This window comes from Phoca vitulina, unplaced genomic scaffold (genome assembly GCF_004348235.1).
Source record: "Phoca vitulina isolate PV1807 unplaced genomic scaffold, GSC_HSeal_1.0 scaffold16, whole genome shotgun sequence".
NCBI lineage: Eukaryota > Metazoa > Chordata > Mammalia > Carnivora > Phocidae > Phoca > Phoca vitulina.
The window spans coordinates 29,770,558-29,794,768 of record NW_022589719.1 but is presented as its reverse complement, the minus strand read 5'-3'; the positions used below and the strand labels follow the sequence as shown (position 1 = coordinate 29,794,768).

The following is a 24,211-nucleotide window of genomic DNA, read 5'->3' as shown; positions in this document are numbered from 1 at the left end:
CCTATTGGCCTCGCCCCCCTTTCCCAGTTTCTGAGATGCCAGGGGCATGAAGCTCCCTCCCATACTGCAGCTGCTCCTTCAGCGTCTCCTGGAGGGTTTCCTGTAAATGCTACAAAACTCTGCTTTGCCCGTCCTGCCCCACCCCTTCCTCAAAGGTCAACATCCCCTGAACCTGCCAACTGAATAGTTACATGACCTCCAGGTCTGGTCATGACTGACTGGACCAGAGGGCCCTTCTGATCCAAGTTTCATTCATCATGTATTCCCTCCTGGGCTGGGAATCTGAGTCACAGAGGTTCTAGTCCATGCCTTGGCCCTTGTCCTGGGAAGGCAAGTTAGCATGAGGGTGGGCTGGCCCCGATGCCAGTGGGTCAGAGAAAGCCGGTTGCAGAGAAAAAAAAAAAAGCAAAGGGCACAGAGAAAGGGAGAACCAGAGACACAGGGGCCCAGATAAAAAGACTCAGTGAGACTATTCACATTGATTCTTAATGGATTCCAGGTCCTCCTCAGCCCTGGATATATTTTCTGACCCTGAGCTCAAGAAAATATCCTGAATTCTCTGAATAGCTTTTGTTTTGTTTAAGCTAAACTCAAGGGTTTCCAAACCAAACAATTCCAAAAGCAGCTCCTCTCCCTGTATCGTCTCCTGAACACTGACCTTCCCCAGAGTTTTTCCTAAGACCCCTTCCTCAAATATTCTTTACCAGCACTGTCCCCTGGAACCAAGCCACTTATGTAATTTAAAATTCCTGGTAGCTAGTTCTTAAAAAGAGGTAAAATTAATTTTAAGTATGTATATATGATAATAATAATATATTTTATTTAACCCAAAATACCCATATATTACCATTTCATCATGTAATAAACATAAAGGTTACCAATAAAGATATTTTACAGCCTTTAATTCATCATAAGTCTTCAGAATCTGGTGTGCATTGTACCCTAATAGCACATCTCAGTTGGGAATCAAGAGGACCGAGTTCTAGATGGGTTTTCTGTGTGACCAAGGACAAATCCATTGCCTACTCTGGGCCTTGGTCTCCTTATCTGTACCATGAGAAGTTTTCATGTGAGTGACAGCATTCATCGCTGATCGTATGTGGTTCTGTAGCTCTTGGCCAATCAGAAGTCCTGGATTTGACCCCTTCTTGGTGAGCATGGCCAGAATTGAAGTTCACATTCCAGTCGGTCCAGGGAGTCCAACTCTGAGTATTTAATGACCCAGAATGTCCCTAAAGGATAGTTCTCACTCTGCCAATCATTCGCTATGGTAGCATTTCCATCCAGAAACCCTCCATGAGCTGGGAGGCTGGTGGGAAGTCTCCTTGCTAGCCAGATGATCCCAGGAGCCAACCACAATTTAGTCCCTGGAGTCTCCAGTTGAGCCTTTTCCAGGCTCAGCCTGGCTTGGAGCTAGTCAGGCCCTAGGGAGGGGGCTCTTCTCAAAGGCAAAGCTGGGCTCACACTCAGAAAGGGAGGGTGCTTGTAGAGGCCATCTCCCCCACTGCCCTCAACACTCCTCCCACGCCCCCATCAGGGCACCAAGTCCTGGCAGGAGATTGGCCCCAGAGGCCCCAGCTGTTTGTCCAGCTGTCCTCACATCCCCAGGCTGCAAGGCTCTTATATACCTTGGCCTAGAGAATGTTGTCAGGCATCTGGACACCCACTGGGTCCCAGCCCAGAACCAACATTCAGGGGGTGGGGAGGGGGAAGCTGGGCTGAGTTACATCCCTCTCTGAGCTTCCTTATTCTCTTCTGTACATAATGAGACTGGATGAGCCCTAAGGCCTCTTTAGCTGGGCAGCGCACACCTCTAAATCAGCAGGAAACAATCTGGCTTTGAAGTTAGACAGACTAGGTCTGAAACAGTCTAAGACTTCATGTATCCCAGCACCTCAGCAGACGGTAAACACCCTCCCAACTTAATACAAAAGTGTAGTTTGGGTAAACTGCACAAGAATAGCAGGCATCTTAAGTCCTTACAGGAGAAGTTGGGAATACAACTGCTTCCCCTCAACAATATGACTTGGAGATTTATGCCTGGAAGAACTGAGAAACTCCCCCTCCCTTCATGGCCCTTTGCATCAGCTAATTCATACGGGGCCTGGCTACCTCCCATAAAACTCAGAACCCTAACCATCCATGCTGTTCGGATATATGCCAAAGTATTTGATGAAGTGAGGTGGATGGACAGTCAGTACAAGACAGGTAACAGGGAGGGACAGCCAGAGACCCCAAACGGAAACACACCACAAAGAATAGTCTGGCATGAACCCTCAAACCAACAATCGAGTTAGAACATGGTGGAGAAGAATGTTGGCCTGGACCCAGGAAGGTTGGGGTCCTGATTTGACTCCTCCAGTGACGAAATGCCTAGGAAAGGAAGGGCCACCATGCTTCAGAGTCCAGGCTGCTCTGCTGTACTCCAGCAGAACGTGGAGGAGGAGTTCTCCTCCTCACCTTGCAAACATTTTCCCTAATTCAATAAGAGCATGGGCATTCTTAGAAATATTCTGGTAGGAGTCATCTGTATGCCTGGAATATCCTTGGCCAAGCGGGTATGGGATTGACCACTATTCAGAATAAGTCTGAGACATCTCTTAGGGTAGGGTTTCCCAAACTTAGCACTATTGACATTTGGGGTCCAGAAAATTCTTGATTATGGGAAGCTGTCCTGTGCATTGTAGGATGTTCAGCAGCATCCCTGGACTCTACCCACTGCACGCCAGGATTGCTAACCACCCCAGTGATCTGATGAGATCTGATTGGCTGGATCATGGGCTGGGAATGCCAATAGAGCATGTCGCAACTTCTTGCTTTTATTGATTTTTTTTTTTTTTTAAGTAAGCTCCACACCCAACGCAGAGCTCAGTGCGGGGCTTGAACTCACAACCCTGAGATCAAGACCTGAACTGAAATCAAGATGTTTCATCGACTGAGCCACACAGGCACCCCAACAACTTCTTGCTTTTAATTTGCACATTGCATAATATATAAAACATGGACTCTGGAGTCTGTTTACTTGAATCTAAATCCAACCAAAAATGTCTCCAGACATTGCCAAATGTCTCCTGGAGAGGGAGAGAGTTGGGGGGAATCACCTCCAGTAGAGAATCACCGTTCTTAGGGTAAGATGTGCTTAGGCCTATTTTCTCTCTAAAATCCATATGATTGTCTCACCTTTTTACCAGAAACAAATAATAAGAACAGCTCATACTCACTGAGCTCTAGGGCAGTGGCTACTTTAAGATCTTTACTTAAAGGATTCACTCATTTAACCCTCAATAACCCAACAAGGCAGACACGACTATTATACCCATCTTACAAATAAGAATACTGAGAAATATAGGATTTTAGCAACTTGCACTCACTACACAACCAGCAAATGTGGAATGAGGATTTAGATCCAAGTAAACTGACTCCAGAGTCCATGTTTTATATACTACACACTATGCAAATTAAAAGCAAGAAGTTGTTGGGGTGTCTGGGTGGCTCAGTCAATGAAGCATCTTGATTTCAGCTCAGGTCTTGATCTCAGGGCCATGAGTTCAAGCCCCACACTGGGCTCTGCACTGGGTGTGGAGCCTACTTAAAAAAAAAAATTTTTTTTTCAATTCAATAAAAGCAAGAAGTTGCAACTCACTCTATTGACATTCCCAACCCATGATCCAACCAATCAGAGCTCATATAAGCCCATCCAATTAGAACTTGGCACTACCCTGATCTTGAGTGATCAGGGCTCAGAAGCCAAACCGTTGGAGGAAATCAAGTGATTGTCTTAGAGTTGTGGCTACAAATAAAATAAGTCCATGCTCAACTGAAAAAATGAAAACAAAAACAAAAAAATTATGGACAGAGACAACGAGACAAAGGGAAAATTTTGAATCAGAATAAGCCAGAAGGTAAAAGCTGAGACACTGGAAGAATCGATCTACATCATGTATGATGTTGGTCCTAAGTCCCAGACCTTCAAAAGTAGCCTCTGACCTCTTTAGTTTCTTCCGACTGAACAAAACTGTGGTCCCATAAGATCTGAGTTGTCCCCAGGAGACCAGAGACTGGGGCTGCCAATTTTAGCAAATAAGAATACAGGATGCCCAGTTAAATCTCAATTACAGATCAATGAATATTTTTTTAGTATAAGTATGTCCCATGTAATATTAGAGATATATTTACACTACAATAAAATGTATTTGTTGATCCGATACTGGGAGTTCTGTATTTTCTCTGGCAACCCTTCCCAAAGACAGACTGCTTGGATCCTGTCCACTAAAAAGGACAGAAGTCCCTTAAGAGGCCACCACACTTCCCAGAGACCTGTCTTCTCACTAAAAGGAAGACAGTAAGGTCCCACCTGGCCCCCTCTGGCCCCCAGATGCCCAGACACGCCCTCCTAGTACATCCCGTCTCACCACCCCCACTCCAGTTCACTCTCCTGCCCTTTATACCCACTTGGAGAATTTCCACTGACACAAGGATACTCAGAGGGTTAATCCTTCTGATACCAAGTCACACTTTAACTCATTCCCTCCAGGCCAAGGATTAAATCCTGCCCATGTAGGGGTCAGGGCTACCACAGACCCTGAAAGCTGAGTACCCCACCCCCAAGTGAGGGGAGGCTCAAGGGAAAGGGAGGGACAGAAGACGGAGAGAGCAAAGGAAGGAGGGGCAGCTAGCCAGGCTCCTGTCCCCCCACAGAGCCAGCTCCGAGTCAGCTCTAGGAACAGCTCAGCTGCAGAAGCAACAGCGGCTTCTCTCCTCTAGCTAAGGACGGCAGGCGCACGGACACACAGACAGAAGTCCTCAGCCCCCAGCCGCTTGGCCGGGCCTGGCCCCATGGCCTTCAACGACCTCCTGCAGCAGGTGGGGGGTGTCGGCCGCTTCCAGCAGATCCAGGTCACTCTGGTGGTCCTCCCCCTGCTCCTGATGGCCTCCCACAACACCCTGCAGAACTTCACCGCTGCCATCCCCACCCACCACTGCCGCCCGCCTGCCGACGCCAACCTCAGCAAGGACGGGGAGCTGGAGGCCTGGCTGCCCCGGGACAGGCAGGGGCAGCCGGAGTCCTGCCTCCTCTTCACCATCCCCCAACAGGGACCGCCTTTTCCCAATGGCACGGGGGCCAACGGCACAGGGGCCACACAGCCCTGCACCAACGGCTGGATCTATGACAACAGCACCTTCCCTTCCACCATCGTGACTGAGGTGAGGATACCTGGGCCCCCTGCTCCAGAGGCCAATCAGACTTGCCTTCCCTTCTGAGACAGACAGACAGAGGCATACACACACGCATGCACACACACACAGACTGTCTCAGATTCTCCAGAGGCCAAGATGGGAAGATGAAGAAAGGGATTCAAGATGGGGGCCTTTACAGAAAAGGGGAACGTCAGAGTCAAGGAAAGTCTCTCAGCAACCGGGACTGGGGAAGCAAACAGCAAAGGGAAATGTCAGGGGAAGAGGGTGACATAAGCCTCAGAGGGCCAGCCCAAGAGAGGGGAAGGGGAGCCTGGCGGCCCAGGCTCATCTCTGCCTGACCCTTGCCTCCTCTCCCCACAGTGGGACCTCGTGTGTTCTAACAGGGCCTTACGCCAGCTGGCCCAGTCCTTGTACATGGTAGGGGTGCTTCTCGGAGCCATGGTGTTCGGCTACCTGGCAGACAGGTCAGTCCTGCGTAGAGCCACCGGGCCGGGCTGGGCCTGGGCCTCAGCTGGGTTCATGGGAACCAGGTGGGAAGTTGGCCTGACCACTGGGGCTGGTCTGAGGACCTACAGGGCCAGCCTCAGGACACGGCACAGGTCCTCAAAAGAGCCCCAGCCCAGAGCCTCCCCCAGGGCAGGCACTCCTCTCCGTACCTGGCCTGGCACGGTCAGCCCTCAGGATCCCTGCTGCTGTTCTCCCCTCCCCCCACAGGCTGGGCCGCCGCAAGTTGCTGATCTTGAACTACCTGCAGACGGCCGTGTCAGGAACCTGCGCCGCCTTCGCTCCCAACTTCCCCGTCTACTGTGCCTTCCGGCTCCTCTCCGGCATGTCGCTGGCTGGCATCTCCCTCAACTGCATGACACTGAGTGAGGGATGCCGGGAGGGCAGGGCAGGACCCTACCCACTCCTCTCTGACCCCCCAACCCAGCAGCCCCTTTTCGGCTTCCTCTCCCAGCCAACCCCTCCTGAGTCCTGCCTGCCCACTTTTGGGCGGCCAACATAACAGCCTTTCTCCCGGACTCATACCATCCTGACCCCTCATTTAGACACGATTGCAAACTCCATTTTAAGGGCCAGGCGGTTCCCATAAATGACTGAAGCCGACTGGGTACAAGAGGCATTAGGGAGTGGTGAGGACTGTAGACAAAGGAGGGTCACAGCCCCATCCAGAGGGGCCACAGCCACTCAGCTGCTCCAGCCAGAAGGGTCAGGGCTGTCAGATCTTACCGCCTCCTCTTTATTAATGTAAAATACCCCAGTTTTGTAATGTTGGAAATTAATTCTAATATTTTTAACATAGGGCAAGCCAGCATCATGTAGACCAAACACATTTATGGTCTGAGCATGGTCTGTCCATGAACCATCAATGGGCATCCTCTGATAAATCACCCCCTTCCCCCTGGTTCTCAAAGGAGGAACCTGAGACTGGGGAGAAGGGCAAGAATCTACCCAAGGTCATCCCTCAAACCCAGAAGGGAATCTATGGATTGGGGGTTCTCTGGACTACAGGAATGAACCGGGATGGGGCCAGGGCCAGGGCAAGACACCTAGAGAATTCAGCCCCAAAACCCAGTCTACGTGTCCAAGTCATTGCCCCAGCAGCCGAATCAGGAGCCCACAAGGAACAAAGCTGGGCCTCTTCAGACCACAGCGGAAAGGTGGTCCCACTCCCACCTTGACTCTCCTGGATGGAGGAAAACCACTGTCTCTTCCAAGCTGCTCTGGCCACTGAATTGGCCCAGGCTGAGGGAAGCCAGCACTGAGTGGTCAGAGACACTTTGAAGGGAAAGGGGGCCTTGGCCAGGACAGTAGTTGGGGAGCAGCAAGACACAGCGGGGGAGTGGAAGGGACAATTCCTAGGGATTCCAAACCCATCTTCCCATTCCTTCCTCCACCAAAAGTCCCCTACTTCCCCCATCATGGCACCCATCTTCATTTGATGTGTCTTCCACTGAGCTCCAGGACAGATCAAAGTTTGGGTGGAGAGAGGGGTCTTTGCCTGGCCCAGGGGTCTCCACCCACCAGGCAGCCCCGTCAGTGGCACCCCTCTGTTCTCGCCCTCTTTCCAGATGTGGAGTGGATGCCCATCCACACGCGGGCTTGTGTGGGCACCCTGACTGGCTATGTCTACAGCCTGGGCCAGTTTCTCCTGGCCGGGGTGGCCTTGGCCGTGCCCCGCTGGCGCCACCTGCAGCTCCTCGTCTCCGTGCCTTTTTTCGCCTTCTTCATCTACTCCTGGTGTGTGGGGCCCAGGGTGGGCAGGGGTGCCCGAGGGCCGCCCAGAGGGCTGCCAGAGACAAGACATCCCCCAAATCCCACTGCACACTCCACCACACAGAATCAGAGGTCAAGGCCAGAAGGTCAGACCCAGGCCAGTGTCTCCGTATGACAGATGGGAGAACTGGGGTTGTGGGAGGAAGGATCTGCCTCCCGCCCCAGGGATCCTGTTCTTCAGCTCCGCCCCCACCACCGGCTCTCCACCCTGCCTGCCCTACTGCCCTTACCCAACACCTCAACGCTGAGCTCCTGGGTTGGGGAATGGGTCATCACCAAGCTGGATGCTGCTTTGCGGTCCTAGAGAGATGGATCTGGCAAAACCCCTGGGTTCCCAGTCTGAAATGAAATCCCACTGCAGTCCCCTGGGAAGCCCACCCCCTGCCCCCAGCCGAGCCTACTGGAACTGAAGCCATGTTGACACCTCCCCCCCCCCCCACCTCCCCACCCACCCCTGCTCCCAGGTTCTTCATCGAGTCGGCCCGCTGGTACTCCTCCTCTGGGAGGCTAGATCTCACCCTGAGGGCCCTACAGAGAGTGGCCTGGATCAATGGGAAGCGGGAAGAGGGGACCAAGCTAAGTATGGAGGTGAGACCCACACCAAGACCTCCCATGACACCCCACGAGGATTCTACCCTCAAACCCTGAACCCAGGTCTCAGAGGGCTTCCCTGAGTAAGGGGTTAGGCTGGGAGGAGCTTCTGGAGGAGTCCAGGCCCTGAGCCCTGTCCATCCTGGCAGGTGCTCCGGGCCAGTCTGCAGAAGGAGCTGACCATGGGCAAAGGCCAGGCTTCCGCCTTGGAGTTGCTGCGCTGCCCCGCCCTTCGCCACCTCTTCTTCTGCCTCTCCACGCTGTGGTAGGCCCAGACAGACGGAGCCATAGAGACACAGACAGACCAAGAGACAAAAGGCTGGCTGGGGAAAGAGTGGATGCAATGGGTGGAGGAAACCAGAACAAAGGGAGGAAAAGTCAGCAGACCTCCCATGAGAGGCAGTAATCCTCCACCAGGGACAGTCTTGAAGAACCAGATGACCTCCCCTCAGTTTGCTTCCAGTCCCCATACTGGGCACCAATCTTTCCATCTTCTTCTCCTTTTATTAACTCTGTTCCAATATGAAAACACCTCATCAGGATTGATGAGCCCCAGAGTCAATAGAATTACATCTTGAAGGCAGAGACCAGTCCGGCTTGCAAAACATTTGGAGACTTTACTGGCCTTGCAGGGCCTGCCAGAAACACAAGCACGGGCAATAAGATGGCTAAAACTCATCTCCAGAAGTACACGTTGGCCAAGGCTGGTATCAGCCAAAAATGTCCTTTCCGGTTGCAACATTCCCCATTACCCTTCTGATATGCTCCCCTCCTGAGCCCATCACCAGAGTAACCCCATGACAGTTAGGTGAAGCATGGTCAACAATTCTACCAGTGAATTTTTTCATTCCAATTTGGGATTTACTCCAGGTTGTGGGTCTTATCCAATAACCTGAGCTTCATTCTGTGGGCTCCTGACATGTTAAGAAGCACAACCATCCCAGAACCGTGCACAGGTCTGCAAAGCTCTGGCCTTTCCTAACACCTTGACCCTAAAGATGTGGCTTGAAAATCCACCTGCCCTCAGCCCAGTATCAATAGATAAGCTAAAGTATCAACAGATAAGATAAAGATTAAAACTATATAAATCTTACATGACAACTAAGTGAAAATCCCCTAATACACCGGGGATCTTAGTTCTCAGAAGACTGAGAAGTTTGGGGTATTGGAGGACTACCCCACACTTAGACTAAATGCATACTAAATGTCTGAAGAAAGATTAGCCAAGGCAGATTCCAGCTTCTGAAGCAGGGTCATAGTGTAGCTCACCCCTATTTTGAATGAGCAGCCCCCCCCCTTAAGCCTTCCCAACCAACTCCATATCCTTCATCCCTCACCACTAGGTTTGCCACTAGTTTTGCCTACTATGGGCTGGTCATGGACCTGCAGGGCTTTGGGGTCAGCATCTACCTAATCCAGGTGATTTTTGGTGCCGTGGACCTGCCTGCCAAGCTTGTGGGCTTCCTTGTCATCAACTCTCTGGGCCGCCGGCCTGCCCAGATGGCCTCACTGCTGCTGGCAGGCATCTGCATCCTGGTCAACGGGGTGGTACCCCAGGGTGAGCACCCACGAGTACCTTGGTCCTTCACCCTTAGCCCTATCCCCAGATTCTCAACCCCCACTCCCGAGCTCCCACTGACCCCCTCCTTTCTCTCTCTAGATCAGTCCATTGTCCGAACCTCTCTTGCTGTGCTGGGGAAAGGCTGCCTGGCTGCCTCCTTCAACTGCATCTTCCTCTATACTGGGGAGCTGTACCCCACAGTGATCCGGTGAGTGGAGCCTAGTGGGAGGGGTCTTGGGACAAGACATCCCCCCACACACAAAGGTCAGACCCCAGAGCACCGTCCAGCGTGCCGTAGCCCAAGGCCCCCTCCCAGCACCCACCCGTGCAAGGTGTGTATCAGCTGCTCAGTATACACTTCGTGGCTAACACAGATGCACCTGCCCACTAAGCCCTTACCTGATCCAAGGAAAAGATCGCAAAAGGAGCCACCATCTGGGGCAGGGTTGAGAGCCAAGAAAACACATCTCAGAGGCAATTCATCGAAGTTCCCCCTCCCCCACTCCACCTTGATCTCCAAAGCCCAAGTTAGAAGCTGCCATCAAATCTAAATTTCATCTATAAACCAAGTGGTACGTCTGAAATCAAAGACCAAACAGGAAAGTAATTTCTTATCACAAGAGCCACATTTAATAATGCTGGTGCTTGGTAGCTGTATGGATAAACACAGCACTGCTTTTTGAGAGCCAAAACTGGGGGGAGGGCATTTTTGCATTGAGAAAAAAGAAACACATGTCTATTTTAAGAATGGGACGAAAAATTCACATGAGATGTCAAAGAAGGGCCAGGCTTCCCTAAGCTGCTGGGAATGAGCAGGGTCATGGTTGCTGTCCTGCGCCCTCACAGAATTTCAGGGGAAAGAGCAACAGTATAAATCACTTACTATGCACCAGGCATCTTCTTAAAATTTTTATAAATATCAACTCATTGAATCCTCATGACAAGCCCATTTTACCAATGAGAAAACTGAGCCACAGAAAGGTTGAGTGACTCGGCCCCGCGTCACACAGCTTATAAGTGAGGAGGCGTGGATTTGAACCCAAGCGGTTTGTCTCCTAAGTCAAGGTTTTTAACCTCTGCTCTCTCAGAGAATGTTCTTAACATAGTCTTAACATGCAGCTTCCAGGTCCTCTCCCCTGGGGATTCTAACCCAATAAGACTGTGTGGGCTGGGGCAACTAGAACTCAAAATCCCCCAGGAGATCTGAGAATGATTGGCCTAACTTAACTGTCTCATTTGACAGCTCAGGAAACTGAGGCCCGGAGAGGAAAAGGGACTCTTCCTCGGGTCACATGGCAAGTTAAGGGCAGAGGCAAAATTCAGCCTCCTGATTCTCTGGCCAGAGCCCTTCCCACCCTGTTGTTTTGTTTTGTTTTAATCTCCAAAACAAATGCCAAATTGGTTTGCTAATCAAAGGGGGAATAGAGGAGGGACCAGGGGGCTTCGGCCTGAGCTGCCCTGACCCCAAATTCAGCCAGCACCTCAGCATTCACGCTAGAACAGTGAGTGACAGCACCCCACCTTGAGCCCTACAGGCAGACAGGCATGGGAATGGGCAGCACCATGGCCCGTGTGGGCAGCATCGTGAGCCCACTGGTGGGCATGACTGCTGAGCTCTACCCCTCCGTGCCTCTCTTCATCTACGGCGCGGTCCCCGTGGCCGCCAGCGCTGTCACTGCCCTCCTGCCAGAGACCCTGGGCCAGCCACTGCCAGACACCGTGCAGGACATGGAAAGCAGGTGGGAGCAGGGACTTAACCCGGGTCACACGCCCAGGCTGGGGTGGCACCGAGACTCAAACCCAGGCCTCCTTGTTCAGGCCAGGGCTCTTTGTCCACTTCCCCAGTTGGCTGGGGGTCTAGAGTCCTTCCTGGGCTCCTGGCTCCAGGGAGCAGTAGATGGGGCAGAGAGATGGTAGCTGGGCACCGCTGAGTGGAGACTCCCGGGAAGCCCCCAGCTCCTAGCCCTGGTCTGGAGGCTGCATACCCAGGACACCGCTCTCCTGCCCCCAGGAGGAGAGGAAAGCCAAGGCGGCAGGAGCAAGAGCAACGGAAGAAGATGGTCCCGCTCCAGGCCGCAGCACGAGAGAATGTACTCTGAGCACTGGGAAGGGGCCTCACAGAGCCCCAAAGGGAGTGAGGGTACTACAGGTCCTGAGCCATCCCCTCCAGGAAGGGAAAGGGGAAATGGCGGCCCAAGGGTCCAGGCTGTGGTTCAGGAAAGCACCTCCCAGGGGTATCCTGCCCTGAGCAGATTCCACCAAGACCGCGTCATTAAAAGGTTTGTGTGAAGCATTTCCTTTTATCTCTCTTGTCTCAAATGTAATAGCCGCTCCACATCAGCCGGTGGCCCAAAAGTCCATACAGTCCAGTCCCCTGCCCTCAACCCCAGGACTTTATAAACCATCCCAGAGAATTGGAGAAGAGTCTCTTCCCTGGACCCCCTCCCCTGCCCCTCTTTCCACCCTCTTCCCTCCTTCCTTCTCTACCTTATTCAAATATTTCTGCGAGTTTTATTTTTTTTTATTTTTTTTTTTAAGATTTTATTTATTTGACAGAGAGAGACACAGCGCGAGAGGGAACACAAGCAGGGGGAGTGGGAGGGAGAAGCAGGCTTCCCGCGGAGCAGGGAGCCCGATGTGGGGCTCGATCCCAGGACCCTGGGATCATGACCTGAGCTGAAGGCAGACGCTTAACGACTGAGCCACCCAGGCGCCCTCTGCGAGTTTTAAATATCTTACGCTCCTCCCCCTCCCTATCAGACTGGAAATTGACAAGGGACTAAATGAAAGCAGCCAATCAGAGGCTTTGTTTCAGGCTCCTCCCCCTCGTGAGGGCCAATGGGAACCTCCGGCAGCCAAGGCGGAGAGAAAGGACCACAGAGGCTGTGATGTCAGGAGGCTGGCCCCTGCTCTTCTAGATTCCACCAGGGTCCAAACTCAAAACCAGTTTGCCACTTCCAGCTCTGCGACTGGAGGTTCTGCCCACTAGCTACCCTAACCTTCCCACCACCCTTCATGGATATTCTTTGCTGTTCTGCCTCCTGCAGGCCCCGGCGGTGGGGGGGGGGGGGGGGGGGGCAGTGGAGACAAGGGAGGAGGGAGAAGGGAGGGTAGAACCCAACCAGAGAGCGCCAGCACTGAGTGCCACTTTGGTGCCAGGCACTGTCCTAAGCACTTTGCATACACTGACTCATTTAATCCTCCCAGTAACTTTCTAGAGATAAGTACTATTGTTATCCCCCATCTTATACCTGAGAAAATCAAAGCACAGAGCGGCTAAGTCACTTGCCCAAATTCACACGGTTAGTAAATTGTGGAGTCAGGATTAGAATGCAGACAATCCGGCTCTGGAATGCATGGACCTGACCCCTCTGCCCAGAGTTGTAAGGCACTGAGACTTTGGCCTCTTGCACCCCCAGGGCCTGACTTCTTCTCCTTCCTGGCCTGAAAAGAGAGAGAGAAGGCTAAGGTGGGCGGGGGGGGGAGGCGGAGAATCCTGGTAGGAACCATGTGAAAGGAGGGATGAAAGGCAGTTCAGGTCACAGTCAGGAAGAGACAAGGATATCTGATCACTGCGTCAGCAAGGGAGCTCATTTCAAGGAAGCCTCGGGAGCATAGAAAAGACAGCCCTATAAGCATCCACAAGTGGCAGGAGTCAGGGCACCAGCCATGCCCTGCTGTAAATGTGCTTGCTTGGTCACGCTTGTCTCCTGGTACACTGCCCGTTACTCTCTCCCCTGCGGCTGACTCAGCCCCCCAGCCCCTCATCCCTCGGGGAAAGTCCACACCTCTGAAGCTGAGCACATTGTCTTCCAGGTGGGATCCTGGGGCTCTAGCTGAATCAGGGCAACCTGGGTAGGGTAGGTAGCCCAGAGCTCCCCTGAAAAAGCCACAAAGCCCTGGGACAGCTCACAGCAGCTCAGACAGCAGGATTTCCAGGACAAAGTGACAGAGCTGAAATTATGATAACCCACTCCACCTCCTGGAACATCTGGGGACTTGGTGTTCCCCGTGTGCAGATATGCCCCATGCTCCCCAAGAATTTCTGGGCCACTGTAGGATCCAGTAGATGCTCAAGGGCCACCAGCCCTCCCTCTGCTGCTATTTCTCAGGCAGCACTGAGTCATGGCTGACAAGGGGCACCTAGGATGACATCTTCACCAGCCTTAAGCAGGGAGACTGGACTAGGACTGGGAGGCAGGCCACCTGCATCTAGCCCTGTGTCTGTAGATCTGGAGGTCTTGGGACCAGTGACTTGCCCTATCCCTGCCTCAAAACCCTGCCGGCAACTCTGACATGCCCTGACTCCTGTGGCTCTCTCATCTCTGGGCTTAGATCACCTGGTATCTGCATCCGCCTCAAGCAGAGACAGCCCCTGGCCTGCCCTCACTTCACACGCCCTCAACGGGCCCAACTGCTGGTGTTGACTCAGCTCACACCGTCTGCACAGATCCCATTTCCCCAGCTCCTGGCCAGGGACTTCCTACGCTCACCCCATACCCTTGAGCAAAGGGGAACCCTGCCTCCCTCCCATTTTTAAGTCACCAGCAAGTGACTTCTGACCTGTCTCCCCAAGGAGTCATCTGCAGAATTCTGGCTCGCATTCCACCCTCTCACGTTGGCCCTGAGCCTGAGTTCTGATACCGCTGTGCCCCACTTCAGTGGTCTCAGATGCTATACCCAGTTTTGACCACAAAGTCCTATCCTCGGCCAGCACTGGTAGGGCCTTTGTGGCCACCCTCAGATTCTCTGCCTGCAGCTCTGAGCACATCCTGCCCAGAATGGCACACGCAGGAGGTTTCTCCACTGCCTGGCCCTGGTAGAGTGCTCACCAGAAGCCACCTTCCTTCCTGGGCTCTACCCTTGTATCCCGGGACCCACCTCTACAACCCAGGCTTTAGTCCACACCAAGCCCCTTCACTAGGCTCTTCTCTCCTTTCCCAAGAGTTTTCATGGCCCCTTAGAGAATAGATGTCCAATCAGTTCAGCTTTCATATCACATGGGGGCTGAATAATGGACCTCCAAAGATGTCCACATTCTAATACCTGGAACCTGTGAATATGTTACCTTACATGGTAAAAGGGACTTTGCAGATGCGATTAAGCTAGGGATCTTGAGATGGGAAGATTATCCTGGATAATCTAAGTTGGCCTCATGTGAATATAGGAGAGAAGCAGGAGACCAGAGTAGGTAATAGGAGACGTGACAACAGAAACCAGAGTTTGGAGTGATACAAGAAGGGACAACAAGCCAAGAAATGCAAGCTGAAAAAGACAAGGAAATGGCTTCACCTCTGAAGGCTCCAGAAGAAACAAAGCCCTGCCAACACATTGATTTTAGACTTCTGACCTCTAGAACTATAAGAAAATTGATTTGCGCTGTTTTAAGCCACTAAGTCTGTGACAATTTGATGCAACAGCAGGTGGAAACTAATGTACATCCCTTGTTCTCAAACTCCTCTAGGGATGTCAAACTGGCCCATAGGGGTTTTGTTTCCCCATGCTCTATTTTTTGGTGGGGATAGGGTTTTACTGTCTAGATCACCATAGGCCTCACCACTCCTTATTGTCTTATATCTGATCAGATTCACACATCTGTGTTACCTTATGGTTCTTACAGCCATTAAGTTTGGAACTCCTAGACTATGCTCTATTAAACCCCCAACTTACCTTCATATGTATTAAAAACTGTGTGATCAGAAGCAGAAGAAAAGCTCTGTATGGACCCCATTGCCCCCATTGTTCCTCCTCTTTCAAGAAAACCATCTAATGATGTTCTTTGAGATGTGACTGTCTCCACGTGGCTCATGTTGTAGTCATAGAACACTTACTGACTCTACTGCAAAAAGCTGGAGTCATAAGCTAGATGAAATTGAGCCTCAATTTCCCTGACCAGCTCTAGTGAGGTCTGTTCCTGCTACTTCTAAACTTTTCCCCTAAGAGAAGCCTGCACTGAGAAGCAATTCCGTGAGCCACACCCATAGAAGAAACCAAACAGCCTGTTAGTGCCTGAATTGGTCAGGGTTTAGATTCAGGTGGTAAACAATGTTTAGTCTGGATGGGATGTCCGGAACTGTGGCAGCCATCTTGTGACCCAACAGGGAAACCAGAGCAAGGATTAAGGCAACAACTGAGAGTGACATAGTGGAAAGATGGAACTGAGGTTTGATTATGTCACTGAGCCACTGATTTAACCAATCCTGAAGCCACCTACCTCTACTCTAATTGTTAAGCATGGGAATTTCAACTTAAATCCTCCTTCCTCTTTAAGCTATTGTGAGTTGATTTTTCTGTGATCTGCAGTTAAAGACATCTTAACTAATATATTTTTTACAGCTTTATTAAAATGTAAGAGACAGGGGCGCTTGGGTGGCTCAGTTGGTTAAGCAACTGCCTTTGGCTTGGGTCATGATCTCAGGGTCCTGGGATAGAGCCCCCCATTGGGCTTCTTGCTCAGCAGGGAGTCTGCTTCTCCCTCTCCCTCTACCTGCTACTCCACCTGCTTGTGCTCTCTCTCTCTCTCTGTCAAATAAATAAATAAATAAATAAATAATCTTTAAAAAAAAAAAAGAAATATAAGAGACAATTAGTTGTTCATACTTACAGTGTACAATTTGATGAGTATAACAGATGCACGCACCCGTGAAACTATCAGCACAATCAAGATAATGAACATATCCATCACCACCAAAAGTGTCCTCATGCCCCTTCTTTGTGTGGACATAGGCTTCCATTTCTCTTGAACAAATACCAAGGAATGGAATGGTTAGGTAGTATATAAGGTATTTGCTTAACTTTTTAAGAACAGCCAATTTTCCAAAGTGGTTATAACATTTCACATTCCCACCAGCAGTATATAGGAGAGTTCCAGTTGCTCCACATCTTTGTCAACACTTGGTATGATCCATATTTTAAATTTTAGCCAATGTAGTGAATGTGTAGTAGTACATTATTATAGTTTTAATTTGCACTTCCCTAATGACTAATGATGTTAAGCAACTTTTCATGTGCTTATTTCCATTTACATCTCTTCTTTGGTAAAATACCTGTTCAAAAATTTTGCACATTTTTAATTTAATTGTTTGATTTCTTATGATTGAGTTGAAATTTTTTTAATGTATTCTAGAGACAAATCCTTTGCCAGATATGTGTTTTGCAAATATTTTCCCCAAGTTTATAGCTCGCTTTTTCATTTTTATAACAGTGACTTTTGAATAGCAAAAGTTTAGGAGCGCATGGGTGACTCAGGTGGTTAAGAGCCTGCCTTCAGCTCTGGTCATGATCCTGGGGTCCTGAGATGGAGCCCCACATCGAACTCCCTGCTTAGCAGGGAGTCTGCTTCTTCCTCTCCCTCTGCCCCTCCTCCCTGATGGTGCTTGCTCTCTCTCTCTCAAATAAATAATAAAAATAAATAATCTTTAAAAAAAGTCATTGAATAGCAAAAGTTTAAAAATTTTGATGAAGACCAACTTACTGGGTTTTTCTTTTGTAGTTCATGTTTTTGTGTCTTATTTTATTTTATTTTTTCTTAAAGAGAGAGTGTACGTACGCACATGAGTGGGGGGAGAGGTAAAAGGAGAGGGAGAGAAAGAATCTCAGACACACCCCTCACTGAGTGGGGAGCCAGACACAGGTCAGGGTTCCACCCCACAACCCATGAGATCACAACGTGAGCCAAAACCAAGAGTCCAAAGTTCAACCAACTGAGCCACCCAGGCACCCTGTGTCTTATTTTAAAAATCTTTGCCAAACCAAAGGACACTAAAATTTTCTCTTAAGTTTTCTTATATAAATGTTATAGTTTTAACTCTTACATTTAGGTCTGTGTTCTATTTTTGAGGTATCTTTGTAAATAATGTGAGGAAAGAGGGTTGTGATGCACTGCCTTTTGCATATGGATATCCAACTGTATCAGCACCATTTGTTCAAAGATTTTTTTTCATTAATTAATTGTCTAGACATCTTGTTCAAAGATCAAATGTCCCTTGTGTATCTCTATTTTTGGACTTTCCATCCTGTGGCACTGATCTATTTATTTGTCTTCGCATGAATACCACAGTGTCTTATTATTGTAACTTTATAATTAGTCTTGAACACAGACAGGGTAGATTCTTTAATCCTGTTTAGCTTTTCCAAAGCTGTCTTGGCTAATCTAGAGCCTTTGCATTTCCATATAAATTTTAAAATCAGGGGCAGCTGGGTGGCTCATTCGGTTAAGCAGCCAACTGATGATTTTGGCTCAGATCATGATCTCAGGGTCATGAGACCAAGCCCTGCATCAGGCTCCCCACTGGGGGTGGAGCCTGCTTAAGATTCTACCTCTCCCTCTCCCTCTGCCCCCTCCCCCTTCATGCTCTCTCTCTCAAATAAATAACTAAATAAATGATTTTAAACCAACTTGTAAACTGACCCCAAAAAACTGCTGTGGTTTTGATTTGTATTACAAAAAAACCTATAGATCTTATTGGAAATAATTGACATCTTAATATTAAGTGCTCCAATCCATGATACAGTTCTCCATTTATTGAGATATTCTTTAATTTCTCTCAACAATGTTTTATAATTTTCAATGTATAGGTCTCGCACATATTCTATCAAATTTATCCCTAAGCATTTCATAGTTTATGCAATTATTGAAGATATTTTTATTTCAATTGCTAATTGTCCATTGCTATTACATAGAAATACACTTGATTTTAGTATACTGACCTTGCATCCTGAAAATTTGCTAAAATCACTTATTAGTTCTGGTAACTTCTTTTGCAGATTCCTTAAGATTTTCTGTACAAACAATCATATTGTCTGCAAATAAAGGCAGATTTCCATCTTCTTTCCTTTCTGGAATTCTTTCATTTATTTTACTTACATTATTACATTCCAATACAATGTTGAACAAAAGTGGTGAGAGTGAACTTGGAAGGAAAGCATTTAGTCTTTCACAATTAAGGATGATGTTACCTATAGTTTCTCCATAGATGTCCCTTATCAGTTTGAAGAAGGTCCTTTTTACTCCTAGTTTGCTGAGACATTTTTCGTAGATGCTGTGGATGTTGAATTTTGTCAAACGCTCTTTCTGTATCTATTGAAATGATCACACAGGGTTTTTTAGTCCATTAACATGATGAATTACGTTGATTATTTAAAGTTAAAGCCTATGATCCAGCAATTGCACTACTAGAAATTTACCCGAAGAATATAAAAATACTGATTTGAAGGGGCACATGCACCTCCATGTTTATAGCAGCATTATCAACACTAGCCAAATTATGGAAAGAGCCCAAATGTCCACCGACTGATGAATGAATAAAGAAGCTATGGTATATATATATATATATATATATATAGAGAGAGAGAGAGAGAGAGAGAGAGAGAGCTGTGATATATATACATACGATGGAATTAATGGAACATTACTCAGCCATCAAAAAAATGAAATCTTGCCATTTGCAATGACATGGATAGAGCTACAGTGTATTATGCTAAGCGAAATAAGTCAGTCAGAGAAAGACAGATACCATATGATTTCACTCATATGTGGTATTTAAGAAACAAAACAGATGAACATGGGGGAAAAAAAGAGGTAAACCATAAAACAAACTCTTAATAGACAGCAAATTGAGGGTTGCTGGAGGGGAGGTGGGCAGGGGGATGGGTTAAATGGGTGATGGGTATTAAGTAGGGCACTTGTGATGAGCACTGGGTGTTGTATGTAAGTGATGAATCACTAAATTCTACACTTGAAACTAATATTACACTATATGTTATAGTGTTATAGAATTTAAATAAAAACTTGAAACAAAAAAGTAATTAACCCCAAATAATAAAGTTAAATCAATTTTGCATTCCTGGGATAAACCCACTTTGTCAAGATGCATTATCCTTTTTATATATTATTGGATTAAATTTGGTAAAATTATAGGGGCACCTGGATGGCTCAGTTGGTTAAGTATCTGACTTGATTTCGGCTCAGGTCGTGATCTCAGGGTCGTGAGATCAAGACCTGTGTCGGGCTCCATGCTCAGCAGAGTCTGCTTGTCCTTCTCCCTCTGCTCCTCCCCCTGCTCTCTCTCTCTCTCTCTCTCATAAATAAATAAAATCTATAAAAAATAATAATAATAATTGAATGTCCTACTCTGAAGTCACAGTTTAACTTGGTGTCTTAAAAGACGTTTTAAAAGCTATTGCCGGCCATCAGGAGGCCTAGGGCTACAGCAGACCCAGGAACTGACGAGCTGAAGAGACAAAGCGCAGTCCCTCTCCTCCGCCTGCATGGGAAGACAGAAAACAGACTGAGGGAGCAGGAGGCCTCAGCCCAGCTGTTTCTGCTAGGTCCTGCCCACGGTCCTCAGCGACCTCCTGCAGCAGGTGGGGGGTGTCGGCCGCTTCCAGAAGACATATTTGCGCAATTTTTTACAGAATTTCACTGCCACCATCCCCACCCACCACTGCCGCCCGCCTGCCAACGCCAACCTCAACAAAGGCAAGACAGGCAGGGGCAGCCCAGGTCCTGCCTTCCCTTCACTGTCCCCCAAGAAGGACTGCTTTTTCCCAACGGCACGGGGGCCACAGAGCCCTGCACCAACGGCTGGATCTATGACAACAGCACCTTCCCTTCTACCATCGTGACTGAGGAGAGGATACCTGGGCCCCCTTGTCCCCCCTCCAACCCCCGTGTCTCCGTCTTATCATCCCCACACACAGACACAGACACTGTGTGACCCTAACTTGAGTTTGTCTAAATGTGGGAAAGCACAGGAGCTGTGAAGACCTTTGCCCAAAATGGAGGTAAGAGAACTGTGGTTGGAGTTGCAAACTTTCTGGTACAGGAGATTATGGAAGCCCTCACAGGAAGCTGCTCTCTCCCCCTCTGCCTTCACCAGGGAGAGACACTACTCAGGGAGTCTAATATTCTGCTTTGGTTTCCCTGGGGGAGTGGACAATTCACACTTCCCTGGGAGGTGATAAAGAAGAAGAGAGAGGGGCGCCTGGGTGGCTCAGATGGTTAAGCGTCTGCCTTCGGCTCAGGTCACGATCCCAGGGTCCTGGGATCGAGTCTCGCATCGGGCTCCCTGCTAGGCGGGGAGCCTGCTTCTCCCTCTGCCGCCGCCTCTCTCTCTCTCTCTCTGACTCTCATGAATAAATAAATAAAACAAACAAAAAAAATTTAAAAAAAAAAAGAAGAAGAAGAAGAAGAGAGAAAGGAGGTGTGTAGGTGGTGGAGGGCAAAGGGAATATTCCTGAGCAGGGAATATGGGGGCTCAGAGTCCTAGAGACAAAACAGTTTTCTGACTTCATCTAGAAAGAGCTTTCAGCAGCTGAGACCAGGCCTGCTAAGTGGTTCATCCAGCTGAATTCTGCACTTCGTAGCTGTCACATTGATCATGCTCTTAACATCTGTTCTAGTCAATTGTCTTTTGGTTGCAAGGAAGAGAAGATCTCTTGAATCGGCTCATGGGAAAAAGGGGTATTACTGTAAGGATACATAGATATGGGGGTGATTGGGTGGTTCACTGGTTAAGCGTCTGCCTTTGGCTCGGGTCATGATCCCGGGGTCCTCGGATCGAGCCCCGCATCGGGCTCCCTGCTCAGCGGGAAGCCTACTTCTCCCTCTCCCACTCCCCCTGCTTGTGTTCCCTCTCTGGCTGTCTCTCTCTCTGTCAAATAAATAAATAAAATCTTTTAAAACTTTTTTTAAAAAGGATACATAGATTTTAGGGAATCCAGGGATGGGAAACAAAGCGTGTCTAGCCTTGTGGAAGCTGGAACCAGGATTTAGAGCACCAGAGGCATCTTTATACACTTACTCTCTCCTTCTCAGCCCATTTTGTCTGCATGTTCATCTTGTAAGATTACCACCAGTCCCAGATCTGCTCCATTATCTCTCAGATTTAGGGCCCACTACCAACCAGAATGTTTCTGTGTATCTTAGTTCAAGTTTTTAGAAAAGGCTCCGATTGGCTCAGTGCAACCACACTGATGAGCCCCCCCTTACCCTGCAACTGCAATCATCATGCCAAGGCACAATATAGTGGAATTATGTAGACCACTGCTTATTAGTCAGAGATTTGCAGAGAAGATGCCCTAAGAAAGGGCTAGAGTAAGCCATACTCCCACTAGACAGACCCAAGACACAGAAGCAGAAGGTGCCTAAGCATGGCTAGTCCTCCTCCCTCTGAGGTAAGCAGGCATTATATGCCATCCCCCCCACCAGGCATAGCTGGGGGGATTTTCTTCATTATTTGCCAGCCTCAACCCAAGTTCTAAGACGTCCTTGTCCACCCATCTTAATTTGTATGTTATGGGGAAGCAATTCTGCTTCCCCATTTCCCTTCTTAAAACTCTACATTCTGCTTTCCAAGGTTGACAATACTCCAGGATCTATCAACCTAGCTCTTGCTTTTCTGTTCAAAAGAGCACACAGTTGTTTGGGCTTTTTAAAGATTTTATTTATTTATTTGAAAGAGACTGGGCGCCTGGGTGGCTCAGTTGGTTAAGCGACTGCCTTCGGCTCAGGTCATGATCCCGGAGTCCCTGGATCGAGTCCCACATCGGGCTCCCTGCTCGGCAGGGAGCCTGCTTCTCCCTCTGACCCTCCCCCTCTCATGTGCTCTCTCTCTCTCTCATTCTCTCTGTCTCAAATAAATAAATAAAATCTTTTAAAAAAAAAAAGAAAAAAGAAAGAGACAGTGAGTGAGAGAGAGAGAGAGAGAGCACGAAAAGCAGACTCTCCTGCTGAGCAGGGAGCCCAACGCGGGGCTCCATGGCAGGACCCTGGGATGATGACCTGAGCCAAAGGCAGACACTTAACCGCCACCCAGATGCCCCAAAAGCAGGCAATTTGACCCAAAGCTCATATTTCTTGCCATGTAGGACAAAAAATCTGGGTAAGTGAGCACCTTGGATTTCCTTCAAAATGGAGACTTGGTAGTAACCTATCATTTTTTGTTTCAATGGCTGATGAAGTCAGATGCACATAGTTCTCCCATTCCCTGAGATGTATGGAGATGCCAAGGATAATCCAAGCCTCTTCCAATAGGCATTGTGGATGGGATCATCATCCACCACCACACATGAGCATGAGGCACTAAAAGTCCTATTTCATTAGCACAGCCAGGATACCTCTTCCTTGAGCCAGTAATGTCAAAGCCTGTGCCTGCACCAGAGAACATTTCATTAGGATAATAGGCAGCTTACATGTATAACCCAATGTGAAGCTGGACCTTCTGAGTTGCGAAGCAAATGAAATGGCTCGCAAGTTAACAGGGGCTGCTTAAGCAAGATGCCTAATTTCAGTGAAGACACCCCACCCAAGCCACATGCTGTATCTGGTAGGTGCAACAGCACAGGTCACCTGAGAGAAACAAGGCCCAGCTTGCCCTTGGAATGACCCGACAACCCAAAGGGATGCTTCAGCACTCTGAATGCAAAGCAAAAGATAAATAAATATAACAAGAAAACGATGCTGGGTTTGGGTGTATGGGTTATAATAAAATCCTGCCTGAGCTCTTCTCCTTGTTTTCTTCTCAGTTAAAATGTCCTGAGCAATACCTAGCAGCTTCCATCTGAACTATATTAGAATCCTTTTTCGCAAATGGCTGCAATTTAATTCAAGCTAATTTGAGCAGTAAAAGAGTGTATAAAGTCTCCCACAACCAAACAACAAGTTAGGCAGAGGTGGAGCTGGCTCTAGGGACAACAGTAACCAAGACCATGGATGTCATGAGGACCTTTGCTGGCCCTCATCTGTGCTTCTCTTTGCATGCTGGGCATGTCCACTGTGCACAGGACCCTTCTCAAGGCGTTCACTGACCCTTCTGGTATCAATCCTAATGACTTCCTCACCAGTGAGAAAAAGGGCTTCTGTTTCTCAGCTCCGACTTCAAAAAAATTCTAGGAAAGGGGCGCCTGGGTGGCTCAGTCATTAGGCATCTGCCTTCAGATCGGGTCACGATCCTGGGATCAAGTCCCACATCGGGCTCCCTACTCCGCGGGAAGCCTGTTTCTCCCTCTCCCTCTCCCACTCCCCTTGCTTGTGTTCCCTCTCTCACTGTGTCTCTCTCTGTCAAATAAATAAATAAAATCTTTAAAAATAATAATAATAAAACAAAATTAGAAATTTAAAAAAATAAAAAAATTCTAGGAAAGACTTATTGGCTGGCTTGAGTCATGTGCCTACCCTTGGTCCAATGACTGTAGGGCAGGGAGGGCATGAGTTATTATGAATGACCCAGCCTGAGTCTCCTTGTTCACTCCTACTCTGCAGATGTGAACAGCCCCCGCTTTACCTTTCTACTTCCTGGTTGCCTTTTGTTTTCTCTTTTTCTCCTTTTCTTTCTCCTGAGGCCAGTCTCATAGCATCTGTCATTTATCATAGCCTCTCTCAAGTTAGCAGGGTAGAGCAGTCCTAGGCAGCAATTCTCTTAGTCAAGCTCAAACCCAACACTGTTTATTCCAAGACATTGTTTCTTGTTAGTGGTAGTGAAGTAAGTATCCGTGAAGCCCACAGGGCCACAGAGCACACAGCGATATCTGGTATTTGGGGTTTCAGCTGCACATGAAGAGAACACAGATGGCAAAAGCCAA

At 48.7% G+C, this 24,211-nt stretch overlaps 1 protein-coding gene across 1 annotated transcript; it reads left to right on the top strand.

Moving 5' to 3' along the window:
• The first annotated feature begins 4,836 nt into the window (after positions 1-4,836).
• Positions 4,837-11,913, top strand: SLC22A6 (solute carrier family 22 member 6). The gene is made up of 10 exons (XM_032414380.1): positions 4,837-5,205; positions 5,560-5,663; positions 5,914-6,068; positions 7,272-7,440; positions 7,941-8,064; positions 8,217-8,332; positions 9,411-9,625; positions 9,728-9,836; positions 11,164-11,367; positions 11,640-11,913. Exons 1-10 carry the CDS (start codon positions 4,837-4,839, stop codon positions 11,725-11,727), a joined length of 1,653 nt encoding a protein of 550 aa, XP_032270271.1. The 3' UTR covers positions 11,728-11,913.
• The last annotated feature ends 12,298 nt before the right edge of the window (positions 11,914-24,211 follow it).

What these genes read in the sequence shown, in the direction of transcription:
- SLC22A6 (XM_032414380.1), top strand. Translation starts at nt 4,837, where the DNA reads ATGGCCTTCAACGACCTCCTGCAGCAGGTGGGGGGTGTCGGCCGCTTC. An exon ending in GGACCAAGCTAAGTATGGAG is followed by an intron (nt 8,065 to 8,216) that starts GTGAGACCCACA and finishes CCATCCTGGCAG; the next exon opens with GTGCTCCGGGCCAGTCTGCA. An exon ending in TTCTGCCTCTCCACGCTGTG is followed by an intron (nt 8,333 to 9,410) that starts GTAGGCCCAGAC and finishes CCTCACCACTAG; the next exon opens with GTTTGCCACTAGTTTTGCCT.